The sequence below is a fragment of the Squalius cephalus genome (genome assembly GCF_949319135.1).
Source record: "Squalius cephalus genome assembly, chromosome: 16".
Lineage (NCBI taxonomy): Eukaryota > Metazoa > Chordata > Actinopteri > Cypriniformes > Leuciscidae > Squalius > Squalius cephalus.
The window spans coordinates 4,593,002-4,619,288 of record NC_137137.1 but is presented as its reverse complement, the minus strand read 5'-3'; the positions used below and the strand labels follow the sequence as shown (position 1 = coordinate 4,619,288).

Below are 26,287 nucleotides of genomic sequence, written 5' to 3'. Positions count from 1 at the left end.
CTTGTAATCTTTTTTTAATATGAGCAATCAATAAGTTATATAGTGAGATGAGAAGTAAAAAGTAGACATGCAAAGCCTGTCAAGAATGGGAATTGTGTTATATTGTAATGGTCTTAAAATATGTTTTTTCTTTATGTTTTGATTGGGGTGAAATGTGAGATGTTTATGTGTGATCCAATCACACACGGAGATAAAAAAAGATCAACTGATTTATAAGAATGGGACTTTAACAAAGGATCTGAGTGTCTTAAGATGTCAAAATGACCTTTGAACAATAGAATCCTCTGTTAGGGAATACATTGAATACCAGAACAGCTCACGGGATGAAAGGTCAAAGTTCAATGCGGCTCAGGGGAGGAATTCCTCAATTCACAGTGAGCTTATGGATTTTTGAAATGGAGTTAAAACTTTTGTGTTATTTTAGTTTTATTTACATGATATTATAATTATTTTTTCCAGTACTTATTTCACAACTTTACATTCGCGCACGCGACACACACACACACACACAAAGTTGTTGTGTTTTCATGTTTTATGGGGACTTTCCATAGCTATAATGACTTTTATACTGTACAAACTGTATATTCTCAACCCTTACACTAACCCTACTCCTAACCCTACCCATCACAGAAAACTTTCTGCATTTTTACATTTTCAAAAAACATCACTTAGTATGATTCATAAGCTGCTTTCCTCATGGGGACTAAAAAATGTCCTCACAAGGAAAATAATTTAGGATATTGCCATCTTTGTGGGGACACACACACACACAAAATTTACAGGGCATCATTTTATGCATGTTTATTCATAAAAAAACAAAAACATTTTATTACAGCCACATGATAAACATCAAAATAATACAGAAATGATTTACATACTAAGGAAATAGTGAAAACTGATGGTGTGGTTTTTCTGAAAAGACACCAGACAGATGTCTGCTGTATATGAGATTAATATAGTGTCTCAAATGTAAACCTGACATGAAAAAATAGCCATAAACTACCATATTCCACAACAAATCACTGCATTCTATCTGCTCGCATTTGACACATCTACCTAATGCGTCAGAGACTAAAAAATACTTGATTTCCTTTTTAAAAATTCCTGACACCCTGTTGCTCCAACTTTTCCTCATCCATTCTAGAAATAATCACATGTAATATATACATGCAGAAAGACAGCCGTTCACACAGAACACGTTTTTCCATTCCACTGCGCTACTTTTACATTGTTTTTCAATGTAAACTTGTGCTAGACTGACTGAGTCTCTAAAAAACACATCTCTAGACCTTGCACTTTTTTTTCATTTTTAACAACAAAAACTCGTTCTGTGTGAACCTAACAAACAAACAAACAAACAAACAAACAAACAAACACATCCATGCACTTGCAGTCAAGCTTGCACAAACACACACACACACACACACACGCGCGCACACACAGAGCAATGGCACACAACGTTAACAGACACATTCACAGACATGCACACACACTCCAGCTCCCGAAACAAACGTGACACTGCAGACAGAAGCTCACATGCACCCCCTGGGAATATCTAGGGTTAGTCTCTCTGATCTGATGATATCATGCTCATATCATAGACACTACAGGCCTTCAAACTGGTGTTCCCTCTTTCAACACCTTGTGCAATGAATAGTCTGTCACAATGCATTTACAGCCATAGCTATTTAGATACACAGAATTAATCAAATATGACACAGTAACCCCTCAAGCTAGACGCATTTCTGTTGCAAAAGGCCAGGCACACAAAGATCCGACCATTTAATTCATATTTCACGTTTTTGACATTCCTGCTTTATAGAGACAAAATCAAAATCGGCTTGTTCAGAAATCCACAAAACATTTTTGGAAAAATACTAGAAAATTTTCATTCATAGGCATAAGAGAGAAAGAGAGAGTACAACCACAAGATGCCAGAACAATCTGTAGAAAACAACCGTGCTGGTGTCGCGATGCCATCTGCTAAAATGTAGAACATAATCGCAATATGACTGGCAGGCAAACAGCTGGAATATTGCGGGAATGTTAATGGAATTTACTGACATGGCATTTGACGTCATCCAGGCTGAGTACAGTGCCGTGATCAGTGTTGTTGTTGTTGTGATGCTTCTTGTCGGAGCAGCGGCACAACCTGTATTTCATTACCTTGACAGACAAAAAGTGAAAAAGATGTTGAGGTGTTGTCATTAACCCTTAAACATATTTTATAGTGCAAGTGTATTTTTTCGCCGAAACAATAATTGAATCTCTGACGACTCAGTACGTGCAATTCACCTTTAATCCTCAAGGTTTAGCAAAACTTGAAATGGCTCAGCGATTTACTGCAGAGCAAGTACTGTATGCAATTAAATATTAGGCTGATTACACAACACCGTTTTCAACTTAAAACAGAAAAATTGTATGCGTTTTGGCCGTTCATTTACACAAAAACGTGTTTTAAGGGCCTGAAAACGCAAACTTTTGAAAATGATAACATTATTGTCTCGTGTGTAAACAACAAAAACGCAAAGTTTTAAAAGGTAACAAAATATGCTTTATTTATTTTTTTACATTATAAATGTTTTTACTGTCACTTTTGATAATAAAAGCTGAATAAAAGTATTAACTTATTTAAAAAAAAAACTCTTAAAGCTTTTGAACAGTAGTGTAGGCTATTTTTAAGCTTGCCATTTTGTGTCAAGATATTGTTAGTAAATAATGATTAACATGATGAACATGAGTAGATTATTATTTTTTTGGTTAAAATATCCCTTTAATAAAGTGTAAAAATGTCATTAGACAAATAAAAACCAAAACCCAGCAGAAATCTTTATGACAGGATAGAGCATTTATACAGATACTTCATAAACCTTACCTCATAAAGATAGTCAAAAAGCTCCAGAATCGTAAGAATACTGGCTCCAATGAAAAGCCCCATCTGTCCTCCGATATCACCTACCAACACACACAAACACACAGAGACTGAGCGGAAGTGCAAAAGATACAGACATTTACATTTCACAACATTACACAACATTAATGTATATAATAATAAATAATAAGCAAATCAGCATATGAGAATGATTTCTGAAGGATCATGTGATGTGACACTTAAGACTGAAGTAATGATGCTGAAAATTCAGCTTTGATCACAGGAATAAATTACATTTTAAAATATATTCAAATAGATTTTTTTTACTGTATATTTTTAATCAAATAAATGCAGCCTTGGTGAGACTTATTTCAAAAACATCAACAGTCTTTATCTTAAGTCTTTTTTTTTGCCAGTTTTAAGGTGAAAAGTGTAAGTCTGATCACTTAGAAAAGTAACAGCACATCTCTCGTCAAAAAGCCGCAAGATTTGAGATATCATTAGTACAAATGATGCAGGACTCGCTGCTAATAAGAACGAAGTAACATGTGACTTACCCAACAGACCAGCCACCTCATAGGCTTTCCTCTGCTCGATGGTTTCATAGTTCAGAGCCTCAAAGAACACGTCCAGCACCAGGACATTGTCACTGACAGCACACACAACACAGTTTAGCATGTGTTTGGCATTCCAGCATGGCAGATTATCCATTAAATAATGCTAAAATCACATAACTCTCTATCATTCGTTAAGAAAAAACACACACTGCAGTCACTGGCATCTACATAGGTAATCAATTAATAAATGTTCAAACACCCGTCGCTGTGATGGAGACCAGACACTACTGTACCGACGTAACAAAGCGATCAATGTTAACTGAACACTCACGTTATGTACTTCTCAGATTTGCTGTACTTCTTTGCGAGGTATTTGACAGACGCTTTGCTGGGGATCTTGACGAAGGACAGCTCTTTACCGTAGCGTGTGATGTTGCACGGAGTCTCGCATGAGCAGTAGTCGCTGTCCGTGTCCACAAGGAAATCTTTGCAACCGCAACAAGATAAATAATAGCATTGCAAACATTAAAAAGATTTTTAATGCTATTTTAGAGGTTGCTAATTTTGTTTTGGAGGATTCCTACATTAGGTTTACATGCATTTAAGGTAAACAACAACAACAACAAAAAAAACATTCATTTTCGAATAATATACATTGCGACATCAGCTCATTTCTCACTCTGAAATGGTTCGATCAAGGATTCAGTCTTTCTAAACTCCTTTCTAAGAGCTTCCTCTGCTCTGATTGGTCAGATGGCCCAGTCTCTTGTGATTGGTCGACCGCTTACAACGCGAAATTAAACGTGAATTTCAGATTTGGAGGGATCAGCACTTGTATACACAGTGATACAAACAGTAACAATGGTGTCAGTTTGACCTTATCAATTCGAACCTGAGTCCTCTTTCTTTGAAAGTGGACTTACTTTCGCAGCATCGAAAACAGCGTCTTCTTCCCTTCCCTACCAGTCTCAGCTACAACTACAGTGCTTGAGGGTCCAAGTAGACGACATTCACGGGCAGCCAATGAAGACCATAGACTGGCATTATGCAAATTTGTTACAAACCTACGTAGGTTTGTGCAGGACGTCAGACTGGAATAACTGAAGACTCGTTTCAGGCAGTTTAGAATCTTTTTTTTTTTTTTTTTCCTTTTGGGATAAAATCATTTATAGTGATAAGGCTTGATCTTTGAAACTTTGCAGACCTTTTACAGCTATAATACACACTACATGAAAAAAAAAAGCCTAATAGGGACACTTTAATGAAGTGACATTGCGTTATGATAAAAGTTACTCACCGAGTGCTGGATATGCACAATCTTTATAGAGCATAGGGGTGCAGTAAGGCGCATCACCTGCGGGGGCAGCAAATATCTAAGCATCATTATTGGGATCGTTTGCCCACAAATAAATTCTATCATCATTTTCTCCCTCATGTCCTCCTGTATGTCTTTGTTTATTTTGTGGAACACAAGAACGAAATGTTAAGACATAATTGATGTTTCCAACACAAAGATGTTGTGAGACTTCAGAAGTAATGTATTTATTGGGCTTTCTTTGTGTCATATGGGTTTGGAAGGACATGAGGATGATTAAACGATGATAGTTTTTATTTCTGTGTGAAATATGAAAGGTGACAAAGGCTGCTTTATTGTTAACTATTAAAAAATATTTTCATTAATTGAAATCAAGCTGAAATAAAATAAAATAAAATATAAATATTAGATGGAAAAACTTAAACTTGACAACTAACTGAAATAAATTGAAGTACTAAATTTACTAAAACTAAACCTGGTATAAAAATAAACCTAAATAGAAATATAACCAAAAATAATCTAATAAAAAAAAATGACAAAAGCACAATGCAAAATTGCTAAAAATTTAAACTGAAATTAAAATGAAACCTAACAATATAAGAGCTAACTCAAAATATTAATAAATACTTTACTATAAATAATACTAAAATAACACTGGTTGATAAATGCACACGAAAAATCAAATACATTTAGAAATTTTGCTTCAATGTAACATGCTAAGTAAAACGATAATGTCACGGACTGCTCTGAGACACGAAGGTTGAGGATCCAAATGCAGTATTTATTTTGAAAGGGTAATCCAAAGATGTAATCCAAATCCAGGCAAGGGTCATACACAAACAAGCAATCCAAACAACAACAGAAAAGGGCGGAGGCAAGGAGAGAAATCCGAGGGAACAGGCAGAGAATAAAGGTAACCAGGACACAGGAGAAACAGGATACAAACACACTCAGAACTGCGGTACAAACACTAAACAAGACTTTGCAGGGAATGACTGAAAGAACCAGGCTTATATAGGGTGAGCAAACAAGAAGATGAAACACAGGTGAAAACAATGAGTGCTGATGAGTCCAGGCAGAGAATTATGGGAGAAGTAGTTTGTGGATGTGTGGTGATGGTCCGGGTTGAAGTGCCCTCTGATGGTTATCCCCGGGCACTCTCACTGGTGATTATTACAGATAAGATCAAAACTTTATTAACACACAATCCTGCTTAATTTCTTTTTAATATTAAAAACCTCAAGCACTCAGATTTATTAAATTCTCTTACAATGTTCATGTGCGTCATAATGAATATTCAATGGCCAGAGTCCTTACGGCAGATATAAATTGCCTCGGGTTAAAATCCCACTTGATCATTTAGCCTTTTGTAATTAACTAAATTACATTTCAGTGCCAGTGGCGGTTGAAGAGGAGCAGGTTTCATTTGGTTTCACTGGCTTGATTAACTTTTCAAGAGGGAGATACTTAAAGTACCAATAAAATACCTGCTAGTATGTTACAAATGTGACTGTTAAACACAATTATAGTAACTTTAATCAAGTGTATGCACAATCATTAAAGACGATTAATTGTAATTGTAAATTGTAACGTGAAAATGAGGATCTGTGGTGTCACTCCCATTATAAACACAACAAAGAGACTGAAAATCAACTTTGGTATTATCAAGTGCTCATTCCTTATGGGAAAAAGATAGACATCAGTGTTATTTTTGTATTATTTAGTATGTGTTCATATTTGGAATTAGCTTTTATTTTTATATTTTCAATTCTCATTTTAAAGGTACACTATGTAACTTCAACTTCATAGTGGCCCTCCAGTGGTTAAAAAACAAAACTGCATGCATTTTACGGAAGAACCTTGTTTTGGCTGTGCTTCGGCTCTGCGTGACTGTGCGGATGAATATGATTACCCTACTGCTCATAAAACATTCACTTCTAGGCTTAAGAGATATAACCAGTTTAGATGGAAAGGATCCCAAGATGACTCACTGAAGAAGTTACTGTAGCTTTACCCATATTACCCAATAGACACGGTACTTCCTTAAAATAAATTCCAGCACAGCGGTAAATGAAATGAGCCTTCACAATAGATAACGCTTTACAATGAACTCTGTTAGAGAGCTACATATGGGAATTTATCTGTTCAATAAAATACCTTATTCTCCTGTTGAGTAATAAAAACACCATCATCTCCACGTCACTTTTACATTTCAGATCCCTCAGTTCTCACCATCTCAGAAAAGCCAAACCGATGTTGCTTCTTGTTTTATTACGAGCTCTGTCCCGTTCTCTTTTTCCAGCAGACTTGCCATCTCAGAAAAGCCAAACCGATGTTGCTTCTTGTTTTATTACGAGCTCTGTCTCGTTCTCTTTTTCCAGCAGACTCTCCTCTGTTCGCCGTTTGTTTAAACGGGTGATTTTCCGGAGGTTGGGGATTTAGCGGCTGTCAACCTTTCACACTCATTGTGACAGCTAACCTCTGCCTCTCCCACACCAGTAGCCGGAGTCATTTTTCTCTATTTACGAATATGACGAGACACGCACGGACAATTGATGCATGTACGCAATTTCCTGCAAAAACCATCCCGTCAGGTCTAAAATATAGACATCTTGTAATAGGCTTACCATAGTCAATCAAGGTAAGGCAAACACAAAAGTTTTGTGCAAATCTGTAATGGTAATAGTCTTCTTATGGGATAAAAAAATTATCCACCTCCATTGAGCGCATACGTTTTTATGCACATTTGTAGAATTAATGCACATCTCGCCATTTCTATCCACTTTTTTATGCAATATCCCTTACAACACTGATAGACAGTGGATAAAGCAATTACAACGTTTCATTTCACAACACAGGCAATAAAGGATCCTGTTCACTTTTTCATAAACCTGATGGACTCTTTTGATCTGTCATTATAGTAACTGCGGCATTAGAGTAAAATACTTGTGATTTTGTACTGCCCATGCAAAGTGAATGTCAAGAGCTGCTGTAATTGGTGCAGTGACTCACCAGGCATATGTACCATACGGCAGTTGCAGTTTTCCACCAGGTAGCGCGTCTCACAGTCTGTTCGACAGGCGCTGATGCTGTACGCTTTGAAGTAATCCGAGCTTGGCGGGGCCGACTTGCAGCTCCCCCACGGAGCAGGAAGATACACCAGCTGAAAAATAAAAATCACGAGTCAAAAAAAGAGAGATCAATTTAAAGCGCATATTAACACCACACCTACTCGCTGCTCTTGGCAGGAAACGAACGTCTGGAATCCTGGAGCAACTCCGAAGCCCAGCTGATCTATAAACGGAGGCTCGTCCTGACTGTGAATCTGAACTTTGATTCCCGCCTCAAATGACGACTCATCTGCGTGAGAAAACGACCGAGAGTGAGATCGAGAATGAGAGTGGCGCGTACCTGGTGTTTTAATCATGTGGTCTCACTTGTCTCTCCCCACACAGGTAAATATTCATCCTGCTGAATGTCCAACATGACCTCCAGGCCGTTTCCAATCCCTCCCTTCACGCTGATCTGCGGTGGGCTGATGTCACCAGAGTTAAAGCTGTAACACTTCCCGTAACGCGTGAACACCTGAAAACACACATAAAAGAAAACTGTTTTGTATCTAAATGTGCTGTTTATTTCTACTGCGCAGATGCTTTGTACCAGACCCATGCGGTGTTCAATGTAGCATTTTTTACATGTTTTTTTACATACATACTCTGAAAATAATATGAATGGATATGAATTGCCTGTGAAATAGTCACATCAGTTTAGGAGGAACATAAACATAGTGTAATAAAGGGATAGTTCAACCCCAAAATGAAAATGACTCAACCTCATGTTCCAAACCCATAAGACTTTCGGAAGACCATCTTAAGAACACAAATGAAGATATTTTCCCTCCATTGACAGCTACGCAACAACCACTTTGACACTTCAAACATTTCATAAAGAGAATGTAAAACTAATCCAAATGAATTGAAATTTTAGTCAAAATTTTCTGAAGAAACATGATCATTTTATATGATGAACAGGTTGAATTTAGACCTCACACATAAACATTGATCAGCAAACATACACAGAAGCTCAACCAAACCTGCTTAATGTGTGAGAACAAACCTCTTGCAGAAGCTCAAACGTGCTGCGCAACATGAGAATGAAGGGACAGAAAGCTCTCAGATCTCATTAAAAAAGCCTTCATTTGTGTTCCAAAATGAACAAAGTCTTACAGGTTTGGAACAACATGAGGGTGAACTGATTTTTGGGTGAACTAACCCTTTAACATACATACAGCCGTGGCCAAAAGTATTGGCAGAGACATCAATTTAGTTTCACAAAGTTTAGTACATTGCTGCTTCATATTTTTGTGGAAACCCTATAACACTTTTTCAAGATTCTTTGATGAATAGAAAGTTCAAAAGAACAGCACTTTTTTAAATATTAAAATTTGTGCAATTTATTGCATCAATTGAATTTATGCATCCTTGCTGAAATATATATATACATATTATATAGAAACTCAAATAATTTTGTCTTGGAAATATATCTTAAAATTGATTGCTGACATTAGTTTTTTGAAAGGTCTGGGCACAGTTTGAGATGTTTATAAATATATATATATATATTTCTCATTTTGTGAACCATTGAAATTCATTCATATTTGCATAATTAATATGTATTATTTAAAGCTTGTTAACATGGCACAGATGGTAGCATTTTATTATTTTCATTCAGTTTTCTTTTCCCTGCTGCCAGAAGAGACGTGCAGCCAGACTGAAATGATCTGAACGAAATAAAGTGATATTACAAGAGCTGTAGCAATTCTTTAGTAGTAAAAATCTCTATTCTTCCAAATTGACTTGAGACATAAACAATGACGGAGCAAGAGAGGCATAAAAAAAAAAGAAAAGTTCATTGTAGACCTGCTGAGAGTTATTAAAGGGAGCCTGTTCCTATGGAAACAAAGACCCAAGTGTGAAAAAAACGGAAACACACACAAACACACACACACACACACACACTAGGCTCTGTCCTCTTGCTGTGTTCTCTTTGATACGTTAATTAAACATTTAAAGTGTTTTCAAGACATTTCCCTTTGAGCACAACTGCATCTGTCTGTTTGTGTTGAAAACATAGGGAGAGATCCTGAGAGATTTTTTCCCGTCAGATCTGATCAAACCACCCTGCTGTCCATATCAGCATCCATTAGTGTTCCGGTGTGCCTTACACAAACATTCTGCATCAATACTGCAAATCCTGCCACAAAAACATCCCTGTGTGACGTCCACCGAGCCTCAATGACCCTGTAGAACCGCTTATTGAGCATAAGTGACTTTTTTCAAAAACATTATAAATCTTACCGACCACAAACTTCTGAACGCTAGTGTATGAAAGCATTTCTGGAGAGAAAAAGACCCCAGTATTCTGGTGTCACAAACAAAAACATCTCAGACTGTGCCCAGCCCTTTCAAAAAAACTAATGCCAGCAATCAATTTTAAGAGATCTCTCCAAGACAAAATGATTTGAGCTTCTATCGTATCCACATTTATTTGATAACTCAATTTATTCAAAATCAAAATTATTTTTATTTTTACTAAGAAATTTTATGGGAAACATGAACAAAGTTGACAGCAATCAGTGAGCAAAACAGCAGTGTTTTTAACTCTACAGACACATCTAGAAACACAGCATTCATTGCAGAAGACAGCGAGATCATCACGTTTTGCATACCTTTGTATACCAACATCTTAAAACGTCAGCTAACTGATTTCTAGACTAGATCATCCTAAAAAAAATTAGCCTAAGGTGGTTACCTCATGATAGTTTCTGAAAAACTGCTCTGTTTTGCTGGTTTTAAAGTCAGCATAAAAAAGGAGATGAGATGACGGCTTCTCAAACTAAATAAAATGTAGGGCGGGACTTGATTTTGTCCATGGGGAATTGATTGGGTGGTTGTGGTTTCCTATTGGTGGATCTCATGTGAGTGACAGGTTGCCCCGCCCTCGTGCCACATCATCAGAGAAGAGAAGCTTTTACAGTCTATGAAGAGAAGTCGCTGCAAGAGGGAGTGGAAGTTATTTTGATTAAAGATTACAAGGGTACATTAATTAAAAAATGATGTGCACAAGATAAATCATTTAATAAATACTGCAATATTCCATTAAAAAAAGAATGGTCCATTTTGATTTCATGGTGACTTTAAGAAGGTTTTGGCCACTTGTCAGCTAGGCTAGGTTGGGAGACCAGCAAAACCAGCACAAACCACTGTAGGCAGTTTTGTTCACCAGGAAGGGAATCAGCTTTGTCATTCATATATAGCCACAAACCCTTTCACATTCCAATCTGTGACTGACTCATGGCTAGCTGTGATCTGCGGGTCCTCATGAGGGCAGGTCTGCCCGACAGATCTGCCTGATTTAAGTCTCCGCTGCATGACAGATGTGTGTGCCGCAGGAGCTGTGAGGTGAAATGATTGTACCACTCCATCAGGAGAGAGAGAAAGATAAATGGAGGACATCGGCAAGGAGAAAAACAGTCTGATCTGGATGATCCACTTCAGACGCCCCAAAACCTGTGAAGAGAGAGTGCCAACTCCTGCGAGGACTTCAGATGAAGCAAGCTCTGAATCAACATGAGCCAAAGCTACATTTTTCTATATATCCTAATAATTTGTTAAAAAATGTGTATTCGTTACGTCAGTTAGCTAATTCTTTCTGCTAAATGAATACATTGTTTAAATGAATACATTATTAGCTGACTGTGTGATTTGAATATGTACATTAACTTGGACACAGTCACCTCTGATAGCAGATAACACTCTAAATTGTAATGTAGACGTGCATTTTCTGTAAAGCTGCTTTGAAACAATATGTATTGTGAAAAGCGCTATACAAATAAATGTGAATTGAACTGAATCATGTCCTATGGCTGATTAACGGAAAATACGACACACTGCGTCATAAATAAAAGCATGGGGAATATCCACAGAAATCAGAGCATGTCAGAACTGATTCAGTAAAGTTGCCAGCATGTTGTTATACAGTTGGGTGGTTGTTAAGTGTTGCTTGATACTAGGTTGCTCTATGGGATTTTTCAGTAACACTTTACAATAAGGTACCATTTGTTAACATTAGTTGACTACATTTGTGAACATGAACTAACACTGAATTTATTAAACTTAGTTATTGTTAATTTCAACATTAAAATCAAAAGTTGTACCTGTTAATATTAGTTAATCTTATGTATTTGTATTTGTAATGTATTTTTACTAACTTATGTTTGATCACTGTTAGTAAATGTTACCCTGGAAATCCAGAGTTCTTGCGAGAGCACAAGTTGAATTTGCTCAACGAGTTTACTCTGGCATCGAGTAACGATGCTCATTAATTATGCCCTTATATCCGAGCTGCACCAATCACATCGGGTTATCTGATATAGGCGGGCCAGAGGCGAGCTAAACAGAAGACAACAGCGCTGCGACGTCGAAGTCATTAGTAAATTGTAAGATGGCTATGGATGAACACCAGTTGTTTGAAACGGCTTTGGCCGCTACAATGAACGAGTTAGACTTGGCTTTTTATCTAAAAGAGGAACAGAAGACGGCGCTTGAATCGTTCCTTTGCAAGAAGGGCGTTTTTGCTGTTTTGCCGACCAGATACAGCAAGAGTCTAATCTACCAGTTAGCTCCGCTGGTAGCTAAGCGTATGGGGCTTGTTGTGATTGGTCGTAGTGTTATCCAGTTGCATGCAGTGAGATTTTCAAATGCATGCTTGGTGCCGCCCCTCGAGCTGGCCGATTTTCATTACTCGATGCCAGACCATTAATCTTTCAGATTTAGGTCTGGATTTCCAGGCTAAGTAAATGTAGTTCTGTCATGACAGCACTTGTCTGGCATGGTAATGGATATGACAATGTTTGGTCTTGGTGCAATAGATCTGCTACGCTGCTGCGGCTGCAGAGGAAGTACAGGACACGCTTCTGTGAACAAGTGGGACATGCTGCTATGTACAATATAGGATACATGAATTACCCGTAGCAGATCTATACAGGTGGAGCTGGGGAAGGTGGAGGGTTTCTGAAAGAGCACTGCCCTGCTACAGAAAATGCTGACCAAGTACATTATTTGAAGTTTGAGCAGCGAGCTCATTGGTTCCTGACACAGCATTAACCAATCAGCAGTGCCCTATAGAGAATGATGTGATTGCAAGCAGATTGAGATTGACCTATCAGCCTGTGCCAGCAAGAGTTTCATGACAGGATTGTATTTAAAGGGATAGTTCGGCCAAAAATGATATTTAACCCATGATTTACTCACCCTCAAGCCGTTCGAGATGCATATGTCAATCTTTTTTCAGACGAACACATTTTCAGTTATTTTAGAAAATGTCTTAGATCTTTCAGTGGTTATAATGTGAAGTTATGGGGTCCACCTCCTTCAAGTCCCAAAATGTGCATGCATCCTTCACAAAAGTAATCCATCCGGCTCCAGGGGGATAAACGAAGGCCTTCTGAGGGTAATCCGTGCGGTTTTGTCGTAAAAATATACATATTTAAAACTTTATAAATGAAAATATCTTGCTTCCGGCAACGGTTGACGCGCGGTCACGGCAGATGGATGCCGGTGTATGACGTAGGAAGTAGCGTTTGATTTAGCTATACTTCGTTCTACGTCACGACGCTTCCTATGCTACGTCCTACGTCATACACCGGCATCCATCTCCCGTGAACGCGTCGACCGTTGCCGGAAGCAAGATATTTTCACTCAGAACACACATATCAACACTCAGAACATCTTAGCAACTCTATAACAATGTAGTACAAGCAAGCAGCACTCATATCTGAAAAAATGCAAACTCTGCGTGAATTACTGCATAAAACATGCTAAAAAGAAACAAACATTGTCTTTGCCTTATTATTTTGTCATTATCAACAAATTAAAGTACGTCTGAGAAACATTTTAATGGGCTAACTGAGTTAAAGATGCCTAGATTAGTCAGTTAGTATTTGATAGTCTTTCAAATACTGAAAGACTATCAATGGTCTTCTCAACGGTCTTCATTCTTTATGCGTACGACCCCCCACCATCTTCCTTCGGCAACACTCTGGAGTCCAATTAGCCGTCATGATTAGCTGTAAACATCATTTACGTGGGGTGGGAGCACAGACGGCATGCAAAGGCACTTTAATCACGGTCTCATTATCATGTGTGATTATTTTATTTACTGCACAATAATTTATTCATCGGCAACTTAAGATCTGAAACATTGGCAGTGGTTATTGAAGGACTTGTGTGACTGTGCTTTTGTATCTTTTCTTTATCTCACTCAGCTCTATATTTTGTTGCATGCTTATATATTGTGGTTTCTTTTATGCTCAACAAGTTTGCATTTACAACCCCAAATCAGAAAAAGTTGGGACACTGTACAAATTGTGAATAAAAACAGAATGCAATGTGGAAGTTTCAAATTTCAATATTGTAACATAGATGACATATCAAATGTTTAAACTGAGAAAATGTATCATTTTAAGGGAAAAATAAGTTGATTTTAAATTTCATGGCATCAACACATCTCAAAAAAGTTGGGACAAGGCCATGTTTCCCACTGTGTGGCATCCCCTCTTCTTTTTATAACAGTCTGCAAACGTCTGGGGACTGAGGAGACAAGTTGCTCAAGTTTAGGAATAGGAATGTTGTCCCAATCCTGTCTAATACAGGCTTCTAGTTGCTCAACTGTCTTAGGTCTTCTTTGTTGCATCTTCCTCTTTATGATGCACCAAATGTTTGTCTGGACTGCAGGCTGGCCATTTCAGTACCCGGATCCTTCTTCTACACAGCCATGATATTGTAATTGATGCAGTATATGGTCTGGCATTGTCATGTTGGAAAATGCAAGGTCTTCCCTGAAAGAGTCCTTGTCCTCTTTAGTCTGGATGACATGGCATCCCAGTTTTCCAAAAAGAACTTCAAATTTTGATTCGTCTGACCACAGAACAGTTTTCCATTTTTAATGAGCCTTGGCCCAGAGAAAACGCCTGCGCTTCTAGATCCTGTTTAGATATGGCTTCTTTTTTGACCTATAGAGTTTAGCTGGCAACGGCGAATGGCACAGTGGATTGTGTTCACCGACAATGTTTTCTGGAAGTATTCCTGAGCCCATGTTGTGATTTCCATTACAGTAGCATTCCTGTATGTGATGCAGTGCCGTCTAAGGGCCCGAAGATCACACATCCAGTATGGTTTTCCGGCCTTGACCCTTACGCACAGAGATTGTTCCAGATTCTCTGAATCTTTGGATGATATTATGCACTGTAGATGAACTTCAAACTCTTTGCAATTTTTCTCTGAGAAACTCCTTTCTGATATTGCTCCACTATTTTTCGCCGCAGCATTGGGGGAATTGGTGATCCTCTGGCCATCTTGACTTCTGAGAGACACTGCCACTCTGAGAGGCTCTTTTATACCCAATCATGTTGCCAATTGACCTAATAAGTTGCAAATTGGTCCTCCAGCTGTTCCTTATATGTACATTTAACTTTTCCGGCCTCTTATTGCTACCTGTCTCAACTATTTCGGAATGTGTAGCTCTCATGAAATCCAAAATGAGCCAATATTTGGCATGACATTTCAAAATGTCTCACTTTCAACATTTGATAATATCAAATATCAATATCAAATCATATTATGTTATCTATATTCTATTGTGAATAAAATACAAGTTTATGAGATTTGTAAATTATTCCATTCCTTTTTTACTCACTATTTGTACAGTGTCCCAACTTTTTCTGATTTGGGGTTGTATCTGATAATAAAAAACTGTAAAAACAGCAATATTTTGACATAATATTACAATTTAAAATAACTGTTTTCTATGTTAATATATTTTAAAAAGTAATTTATTCCTGTGATCAAAGCTGAATTTTCAGCGTCATTACTCCAGTCTTCAGTGTCACATGATCCTTCAGAAATCATTCGATGACAATATGATGATTTGCAGCTCAAGAAACATTTATTATTATTATTATTATTATCAATGTTGAAAACAGTTGTGCTGCTTCATTTTTTCTTTGCTGAATAGAAAGTTTAAAACAGAAATATTTGGTAACATTATTAAGGTCTTTACTGTCACTTTTGATTAATGTAATGCATCCTTGCTGAATCAAAGGATTATTTCTTAAAAAAAAAAGAAATAAAAAAATTAAGGATAAATTAAACTGATTTAACAGGGTTGATCTATTGAGCTTGACAAATTCGGTTAAGAAAACAATATATGTGAGAATTTGAGACAATGGAGTCCAAATTATGTAAATTGTTGGGATAGAATTTTAAGAGGTTATCATTTTACAGTTATTGAAATGGAGGGAAATGTGTGTTATATAACAGAGATCAATTATTGTGCACAAAATATTGTGCAGCTAAATATTGTTTTAAAATAATACAAAATATAATAATTAAAAATAGCTTTATACTACAATTAATTGAATATCAATTCAACATAAAATGTAAAAATTATGACATGCTGGACACAGAAGAGAAAGTCAAGACCTCTGACATGCCAAAAAAACTCACCAGATATTTGATGTGTTTTAAAACCAACAAACAATCGAGATTTTTCTTATTCGGCCTTCAAATATTGTTGTGGCCTTCAAGTCAAAAAGGTTGAGATCCACTGTTTTAAAAGTAGCTACTTGTGCGAGGACTTTTTAATAGGTCTCACGACAGAAAAAAGTAATGCATCACCAAGCACATCCTATCTGTGGAAAGTGCCAAATAAAGCAGTTTGGAGAGTGTATAAACAGCATTCGAGCCGAATGACTTCAGTCATCAAGGCCAATGAAGCAAGCAATTCCCCTCCCAGAACGAATCCCACCAAGCATTTAATTGTAGCCACACAGGTCTGGAAAAAAAATCAAAAGCACAAAATAAGAGCAGGCTGGCCGTGAATAGGAGAGCCATCCCTCGAACTCCATTAACAATTAGCCTACAAAAAGTCTGGTGCACTTCACAGGGCTATTTTTTCCCAAAGCACTGAGTCAGTGAAGACAGAGATAAAGAATAAAATGTCCCAGACGCTCTCTCACACATCACACCAAATCTAATATTTAACACTGACCTATTTTAAAGCCTGCTGGAGTTTTCCCTTCTGTGGGAGTTTAAAGCAGCCTGAAGCAAATGGGATTGCTTTTCTTCAAAAGCCTGGCAATGAAGGTGAAGATAAAATCATCGGGGAATAAGAAACATGCAGAGGTTTTTTGGGAGACTCTTTGCACATCAGGGAACTACTAATGCTGTTATACAAGCATTTATATTTAGAGATGGAAAAATCCCTGTACAATACGCTCATGTTGGCATTTGGGTAAGTAGGCCATTATCACCAATACACCACACAAAAGACTTCAGATGCTTCCGACGGGGATGGGGGAGTCAGTTCAACATGTCGCCATGGAAACTTGGAGAGTAACATGGTTACATCATCAAGTAACCTTTTCAGCACCACAGCCCTTATAGTGTCATAGTGAACTCTTGCTCCAATGCTCATTTTCAGTAATGAGCTGCTGCTCACATCTGCTCTCATCGCTTACAGTTAAAATTGTAGGTCTGAGTCACTGGCTTCTCATGCAAAAACAATACTGTAGCAGTGGTTTCAGACGGTACAACCATGATACACAGTTGTAATCGAAATTATTCAACCCCCGTTGCAAATCAGGGCCTGTATTCATAAAAAATCTTAACGCAAAGAGTAGCTCCTATAGTGACAAAATTCAAAGAAAATTCTTAGGAATGTGGGCGTTTACTCTTAAAATTAAATAAAAATCCTATTAAAGAAAAAAGTAATTCAGAAAGCATCTTAACCCTTAAAAGAGGTCTTAAGGTCAAAATTGGAGTACGGACGAGGACTTTTAAGAGGCTTAAGAGTTTCTTTAGCAGAGGAGAAAATGGCAGAAAGATGAAGAGGGAGAAGAAATGTGTTGCAGATAATGGATGACAGTGAGTTAACAAGACGCTATAGATTAGATCGTATAGGGATCATGTTTGTGACAGATCTTATTAGAGACACGCTAACATCTTCGACACAGAGCAGAAATGCAATAGCGCCAGAAATTAAAGTAATCACTACATTAAGATATTTGGCAACTGGGAAAATGCAACAATGCAGCATTGATGATTTGGGTCTGTCACAACCTTCTGTAAGCAGAGTGATCACACAAACAATTACAGCACTTTCAGAACCTCTTATTGTGTCGCAGTTCATTTAGTTTCCACTGGACATTCCCACCTTGCAGGCTCAAAAAACTGCGTTTATGAATATAGCAGGCTTTCCTGGTGCGCACAATGAGGGGGAATGAAACGTTAATAATTTGCGCTATAAGCTCCCACGTCTGCTTCTTGCCCCATGCTGTGACACCCGGCCCGAATTTTCCTTTAAGGATGGCCTTGTGTTCATCCACTAACTGGGCTAACAGTAAACCATGTTCCTCCGTTGGGCTTTCTCGTCCTTCTTGTTTTTGATTCCATGTTTGCTACATTAAAACCAACATTCAAACCACCACTTTAATAGATATGCCAGCAATCAGTGTAATTGGAAAGAGTGGAACGATTTATCATTCTAAGCCAATCAAATACATGAAATTAACAGCATGGTAAAAAAATTAAAAATTAAAAAATTTATATACATATATATAATGTGTGCGTGTGTGTGTGTGTGTGTGTGTGTGTGTGTGTGTGTGTGTGTGAGAAGACCCTAAAATCACATTTTTTTTCCCCTTCTTGGACAACCAACCAATCACAGTCTTCAAAAGATTGTGTCATACGTAGCAACGGGGTCAGCCCCACCTCCTCACTAAGATGAAAGTTTTTATCTTTTCCTTGCTCAGAGTTGCTCTCAAATCGGTCCCGAATTGCTCTTAAAGACTCTTACGTGGAAGTTTTTAAGCTAAATTGGGAGTTTTCTGAGAGGATTCTTAGAAGCTTTAAGAATACGGGCCCAGGTTTATTGGCAACATTTTCAGACTTTCAGCTGTTTGCAATGAACAATTCAAACAAAAGAAATTGAAATAGCTCAACACAACAAATGTTGTTTCCCCAAAATCAACTGAAAATGCAACTTTTAATGACTTAATGACTGCATTCTCAAAATTATTCAACCCCCTGAATAGAATCCCTCACAACAGCACGAATCTGCAAAACAGGTGTTGTCTCAAGCACACCTGATGCAACAAACCAAGGGCTTAATTAGTTGCACCAGGTGTGCCTGAGCTAGAACACATGAAATATCTGAACTGGCTAGGTTTGTTGAGTGTCACGTTTGACCTCATGTTAGAAATATGGCTAAGTCAAAAGAATGGTCCAAAAAGTTAAGAGAAGATATCATCGCCATTCACAAAGGAACATGATACAAAAAGATAGCAAAGGCACTAAATGTTCCTAGAGACACCGTTGGTAATCGATATCTGCCATCCAAGAAAAGTTAGTAAAGACATCGTTAAAATAATCCAAGTGACTAGTGGCTCAACCTTAAGTTTATCCAGTGGCGAGAATACTTTTTGTATATTGTAACTAGTCGTTATTTATTTATTTATTTTTTGCGCACAAGAAGTATTCTCAGCACTGGATAAACTTAAGGTTGAGCCACTAGTCACTTGGACTATTTTAACGATGTCTTTACTAACTTTTCTGGGATGGCAGATAATGATTACCTAGCAGGAGTGAGCCAGCTGACAGATTTCATTAAAAATATCTTAATTTGTGTTCTGAAGACGAACAAAAGTCTTACTGGGTTGGAACAACATGAGGGTGAGTAATTACTGACAGAATTTTCATTTTTGGGTGAAATAACCCTTGATGGGGCTGAATATTTTTGAGGCTGCAGAAGTCATTAAAAGTTGCATTTTTGGTTGAATTTGGGGAAACCACTTGAAACATTTGTTGTGTTGAGCTATTTCAAATACTTTTTGTTTTATTTGTTCATTGCAAACAGCAGAAAGTCTGTACATTTTGCCAATAAACCTGATTTGCAATGGGGGTTGAATAATTTCGATTGCAACTGTATATCATGAATGATTACCACATGCATGTATCATGGTATTTCCATACTTTCCATAAAAAAATCATTCTTTTAAAGGATTGGAATGTTTTACATACTTTCTACTTCAAAAATGTCAAGTTTAATTCAATGTTACTTGCGTTTCTTTGTAATTATTCATGAAATGTATTGTAATAGCAATTTATGAGTGAAAACTGTTTCAAAGTAATCCTTCTTTTTCTCCTGTGTTCTTGCCTGACATCAATTCACTATGGTAAGCCTACAATAATCAACATATATATATTGCAATGCCAGGTTTACATCTTGTCTGATTATAAAGAAAGGATCATGTGTTCTTGAGCAGCAAATCATCATATTAGAATGATTTCTGAAAGATCATGTGACCCTGAAGACTGGAGTAATGATGCTGAAAATTCAGCTTTGCATCACAGGAATAAATTCCATTTTAAAATATATTAAAATAGAAAAAGAATTGGAATCATATTTCACAATATTACTGTTTTTACTGTATTTTTTTAAAATCAAAACATGCAGCATAAGAGCTGCAGTTAGCATTAGAGACTCTTTGACCCCAAACTAGTAAACCGTAGTGTATAAATTAAACTGCTATAATGTTTTGGATGCATGTCCTGTGTGTAGACTCCCCCGTTCACACAACAGCCGCTCTAAATGCATGCAAACTCAAATGAATTGACAGCTCTCTGGCCCAAACCTCTCACACACACTAGCCTCAGGCCATCACGCCATCATTATAGTTGAGCCCTGGCTTTACCATGTTACCGGATACATAGAAGAAAATGGGTATTTTTCAGTACTTTTTGTTAGTGTTGTGAAATGAAAGCCATAAAACAACTCAACAGCACAATGTGAACCCTGGGAAATCTCGAGAACTACAAACTTCATTCCAGCAGCGTAAATGATTGGACTGTCAAATATCACACCCCAGCATTTGGATGAAACCTAGAAAAAGCCTCCGGCTCTCTCAGTACACCAGATAAATCTTTGCATCAAATAAATACACCAGGGCTGCAGTATTGGGGCTTGAAGTGAAAAGAGCTCAAAGAAATCTATCACTGTGCATTCCTAGAGTTTCTCACCACGCTGAAGTCCTCGGGTCGGCACGGCGAGCCTCTGAACTGGCAGGACAGCAGCATGTCTTTAATGTCGTGTCCTGTTCTATTATAGAACTCCCACATGTTGAAGTGTCGTGGCTTGAATTGGCGAAAGTCTGCTTTGCTCTTGAGAACCTCCATCACGCTTTCTTCAACCAGGTGAGAGTCCCGAATCTCATGCCTAAAGAGACAGACACAAAAATACCAAGAATTCACTCTTAAAAATAAAGGTTCCAAATAGGGTTTATTGCAGCAATGCCTTGAAGGACCATTTCAAGTTCCCCAAAGAACCAATCAGTGAACCGTTTTTTTGGGGGTTTTTTTATACAGTGGAAGTTCAATGGAGTCTAAAACAAGACTGGATCACATTGAATTTATTGTATGGACATAAAGGCATTTTTCAAAATATATTTTTGAAAAGAGGAGCTCTCGTCTGTTTAGTGCTTTGCTCTGCAAATGTTTCTATTTACAACATGTTTCTGCAGCCAATCACAGACATGTTTGTTGAGCGTGTGAATTTGCCAGAAATGCCCAATTAGAGATGTTTAGGTTAGTCAGAATCTGCTCAATACGCCAGAGTTCAGCGTTAGCTCTGCATGCTCGCGAATCATTTCGTTATAAACAACAAAGTACAAAAATGTAAGACGATGTAAATAAGAGATCCATTGTGCAGTACAGACAGATTTTTTTTAATTCTAACACTTTTCATTGAACTGGAAAGATATCAGCTTCATTGATTATATCTTAGATTGCTTTCTGGTGTAACCCATTCATAATTTGAATAAAAGTACACACTGCAAAGTTTCGGGAGATAAAACCTTATTAAAATGAGGGATTGAATCTGAAACTGTGATGTTTGAAAATAGATACATGCATTAAGTCTTAAACAGACCTGCCACTTGTTCTGTTACCTGTAATGTGTGTTTTTGATTTTCATTTTACTAAATTTTCATGCAATTTTTTTTGCAATGTTTATTTAACTGAACTATATTTGAAGGCTACATGCTAATGTTTTAATGTATTATTTACTTATTATCATTAATAGCATTAGATCCCACCCTCCCTTCAGAGTGAACGCAAAGCCACGCCTCCTTCAAAACACATGAACACACACAGCAGAGGCTGCAAAGCGTCACGAGAGATGGCGTTAAATTACCTCATGTCTCAAAGCACATAACATTACAATAATAATGTACATAAAAAACTTACAGAGCTCTTACATGTACCACTTGACTGCTGCAGATTAATTTCGACGTTGATAATGTTGACACTGAAATACATAAATCTGAGTCTGAGGAAGTGAACAGCTCCGGGTAGAACATCACCGGTTGCCATCTTGCAGTTACAGTTACGACATGGCATGAATGCAGCATATGCTTCTTGTTTTGGTTCAGGAGAAACTGTAAAAGGTGGCTGCTGTTTGTTTGTGATGCTGTCTACAACTCTGCATAGCCTTACAGAACACACTGATGACGTGTGATGTCTGCGTGAGCAGTGTGTGTGGAGTTATGGAAATACATATGTTAACAGGCAGGTAGGACATCATATTCGTATCACTGCATTCGGACTGAATGCAATGATTGGACAAACATATTTAGTACCTATTTTTTAATATTAAGACCACTTCTATGATTGATTGCTATCAGGATGTGAAGAGAGTTTCAAGCAGTATAACAAAAAGTGTTTATGAAAAAAATGACCTACCCTACCTTTAAAAAAAATTATAATAGCAACAGTGTCAACATATAAAGACATGCATAACTCAAAATCTCAAAATTAAATCTCAATTTGACTACACTCATAACTGAGCCCAAATAATGGCACAATGTCAATATTTATTTTGTGCCCTTGATGCAGCACAGCTGTGCATGTTCTTTTCAGGATGATGAATAGTCAAGGTTAATTCCCTGTAAACATGTCGAAAAGTGCCACACTGGACCGAATACAGAATAAAACCGAGAAAGAGACAGTGTGTGTGTGTGAGCACTTGGAATGCAGAAGCAGGAATGACTGAAGTCCAATTCAAACCCACATCACATCACAGCTGCTGGGTGTTACAACACTGCAGTAACTAAATCACGACTTCCTGATGCCAGATGGAAACAGATCCTGTTCCTACAGCCAAAGATTTCATTTTTTTAATAATGTTAAACCTCCACAATCTAAAAAAAGACCTGTCACATCTGCCATTTCAAAATCTACAGGTCACTTTCCTCGATTAAAATGGAACAATAATCAGACTGCATCTTTCAATTAGCCAGAAAAGCACTTATGGACTCCATACGACAAGAGGGAGATGCAGGAAATATGTAAGTTCAGTAACAGGGACTCCCCGGAGCTCTGCATTTTCATTTCCGCTCCTCAAGTTCAATAAAAACACGCTAATCATTTACACTCCAATGTGCTTGTGCGTTCATGCGGGGAATACGAGAGCATAATCTACTGAGCGAGTGACTCATGCTCATTTTTAAAACTTAACCACAGCCGTTTGACTGATACGCACGCGTTCACCAACCTCGAGTTCAGCAGCGCCAGCAACTCCCCCGCGTGGTACAGGTCGTTGCGTGTGATCCTGCTGAAGCGGATGGAGTTGAGATTGCAAATCGTCACTGCGGGGAAGACCATCACGGGCGTCGAGATCTCGTCCAGCTTGGTGACGTGAGGGTATTCCAGGTAGAACTGAATCCGATCGACGCAGACGTACATGAGAAAGGTCAAAGAGCTGAGGAAAAACACCAGCCAGAGGCAGCATTTGGCCGTGATCTTCTCATAAGAGAAGATATGAGAGATGCCATGCAGAGTCGAGGTGTGAGCGAACACTTGCAGCGGAGGCGGCTGGTCGTAATCAATGTCCATAGGTTCCACTTTAAGATCCATCATTGATGTCTTCATTGCACAGGTCTTCCAATGCAAAGCTGTGAAACTCTCCCTAAGACATTAAACACAGAAAGACACATTTTATTTCCATAGTTCCTGTGGCCATAAATGAGCCATCATACAGTAAAGTCATTTCGGGATGCAGCTCTGTTAAAGTCAACATGAAATCAGAATGGACAGTTCTTCTTTTTTTATGGAATATTGCAGTAATTATTATCATAAATGATTTATCTGTGCACATCATTATTTAAAAAAAATGAATGTGCCCTCATGATCAAAATAACTTCCCCTCCCACTCACAGCAACATCTCTTCTCTTCTCTGATGACGTGTTTACTGGCATGAGGGCGGAGCAACCTGTCACTCACATAACATCCACCAATAGCAAACCACAAACATCCAATCAATTTCCATTCTACAAAATCAAGCCCCGACCTACATTTTTTCTTGTTTGAGAAGTTTTTTCCCTCGTTATACATAGGGAAGAAACCCAACTTCTGTCTCATGCCAACATTATGCTGGGCTGGTAACTTCAAACCCCACAAGGGTTGATCTATGAAATGTCATTACTTGTTCTTGACAGTGTTACTGCAATATTTCTTATTTTAATTTAAGTTTTTCTTTCAATGTAATATTTAAATATTTTTCCAGTTTTATTTGAAGAAATAAAACGTTTCTCAGTTTTAAGATTTTAAAAGGTAAGTTCACCAAAAAATTTAAATTTTGCCATTAATTACTCACCCTCATGTCGTTCCAAACTCGTAAGACTTTTGTTCATCTTCGGGACACAAATGAAGATCTTTTTGATGAAATCTGAGAGCTTTCTGTCCCTTTGACAGCTACGCAACTAACACTTTGGTGCTTAATTAATGGGTGAACTATCCCTTTAAGTGAAATTACTAATCATCAAACATAAGTTCATCTTGTCATCTCCCTAAAAACATCTCCTGCGATATCCCAATATCAGGGGTCTTCAACAAATCAATCATTGTTTGATCTCAAACAAGTTCAGATAAATGTTCCATTTCCAAATGTAGAAAATTGAAATGTAATGTACAAGCAGGCCTATAAGACTTTGTACATCAATGCAACACCCCTAGATCTCTGTTCCTTCTCTGTACCATATAGTTCAGACACGTAGACAGCATGTAGAGGAAAATCTGCTGTCCTCGCCAACTTCCCAATAGTGTTTAATTATAGTCTATCATCCAACTGACAAGAAAAACTCAAAATCAAAATGACGTATTTCCCACAATTAAAAGAATAGTAAAAAAAGAAAGAAAAGAAACATTACATTCTTTTTTGCATTCATTTTTGGCATGATATACATGATAATTAAGCAAGCACCCCTATTTACATAATGCAAAATATATATAAAATGAAATAATTTAGGCATAGGCCTATTTTACCATTTAAATTACATTTATATTTATATTATAGACATAAATAATGTAAAAGGTAGAATAGGCCTATGCATAAATTATTTAATTTATGTTTAATTAGTAAAGCTAAAACAATAGTTCTCATTACTGCATTACAATGAGAATCATCACTCAGAATCAAACATCTACTCATCTAGGCAATGCCAAAAGTGTAAAATGTGCTTAATTGCCATTAAAATAATGTCACAACTCAGAAATGTTAATGCTACAAAAACATTTTTCATGTGACCTAAACATATTTTCGTGAGATCCACCTTGTCTCAGGTGAAATCACGATTTTAGGTTTGTCACACTGTATCAACAGAACAGACAATTAAAGCGCGCGACAGTGATAGCGTTCACTTGTAGCGTTTACCTGAAGCACTTCAGAAAGATGTTGTACATGAAAACAGATGCCAGTTATCCGAACATTTCTCCGGTGTTCGTGTAGAAATCAGCCGATCCCGTCGTCCACCCGACAGACCGATGGAAACCCATTTCTGTGATGAAATGATGACTCGCGCGATGGATGATCTCTCTCGAGTGACGATCCTGAAGCTCTAATGGCTGAAGCCAAGGATCGTGAGAGTCTCTCTCTCTCTCTCTCTCTCTCTCTCTCTCTCTCTCTCTCTCTCTCTGTGTGTGTGTGTGTGTGTGTGTGTGTGTGTGTGTGTGTGTGTGTGTGTGTGTGTGTGTGTGTGTGTGCGAGAGAGAAGAGAGTGGGAGGGCAATTATGAATTCATCGATAGCTAGTACTAGATGTAAGAAAACGTACCACAATCGTATTACTATATGATAGTATTACTACATGTACCATGGTTATGCCACGTTTTGGATGCCACGAGTATGGCAGAATCGTAGTTTTTACATTATATAAAATAGTAATACTATAAGGTACCTGATGTATGGTTGGTGATACTTGGTACTTGGATACTTAGTGATGGAAATACTATAGTACTGAAATTCATGTATCATGAATTATACCATGGTATGGTAGATGTCCAGTAGGCTACCATGTACTAATAAATAAGTAAATAAATAAAATATGGGAATGGTATATTGACTTTTGGTCAATATCTATCTATCTATCTATCT

The 26,287-nt window shown here is 37.6% G+C and overlaps 1 protein-coding gene across 1 annotated transcript; it reads right to left on the bottom strand.

The window, feature by feature from the left end:
- Positions 1-432: 432 nt before the first annotated feature.
- asic1a (acid-sensing (proton-gated) ion channel 1a) lies at positions 433-25,761 on the bottom strand. The gene is made up of 11 exons (XM_079897833.1): positions 25,569-25,761; positions 23,411-23,824; positions 20,881-21,076; positions 8,182-8,329; positions 7,977-8,104; positions 7,757-7,907; positions 4,727-4,783; positions 3,761-3,914; positions 3,430-3,521; positions 2,876-2,955; positions 433-2,166 (listed from the first exon to the last, which is right to left on the bottom strand). The coding sequence occupies exons 1-11, from the start codon at positions 25,595-25,597 to the stop codon at positions 2,047-2,049; spliced, it is 1,569 nt and encodes a 522-aa protein (XP_079753959.1). The 5' UTR covers positions 25,598-25,761; the 3' UTR covers positions 433-2,046.
- Between the last annotated feature and the right edge of the window lie 526 nt (positions 25,762-26,287).

Coding starts and splice junctions, on each gene's coding strand:
- asic1a (XM_079897833.1), bottom strand. CDS start 25,597: ATGTACAACATCTTTCTGAAGTGCTTCAG. Junction 3,915..4,726: donor TTGTGCATATCCAGCACTCG/GTGAGTAACTTT, acceptor GCGGTTGCAAAG/ATTTCCTTGTGGACACGGAC. Junction 2,167..2,875: donor TTTTTGACTATCTTTATGAG/GTAAGGTTTATG, acceptor TTGTCTGTCAAG/GTAATGAAATACAGGTTGTG.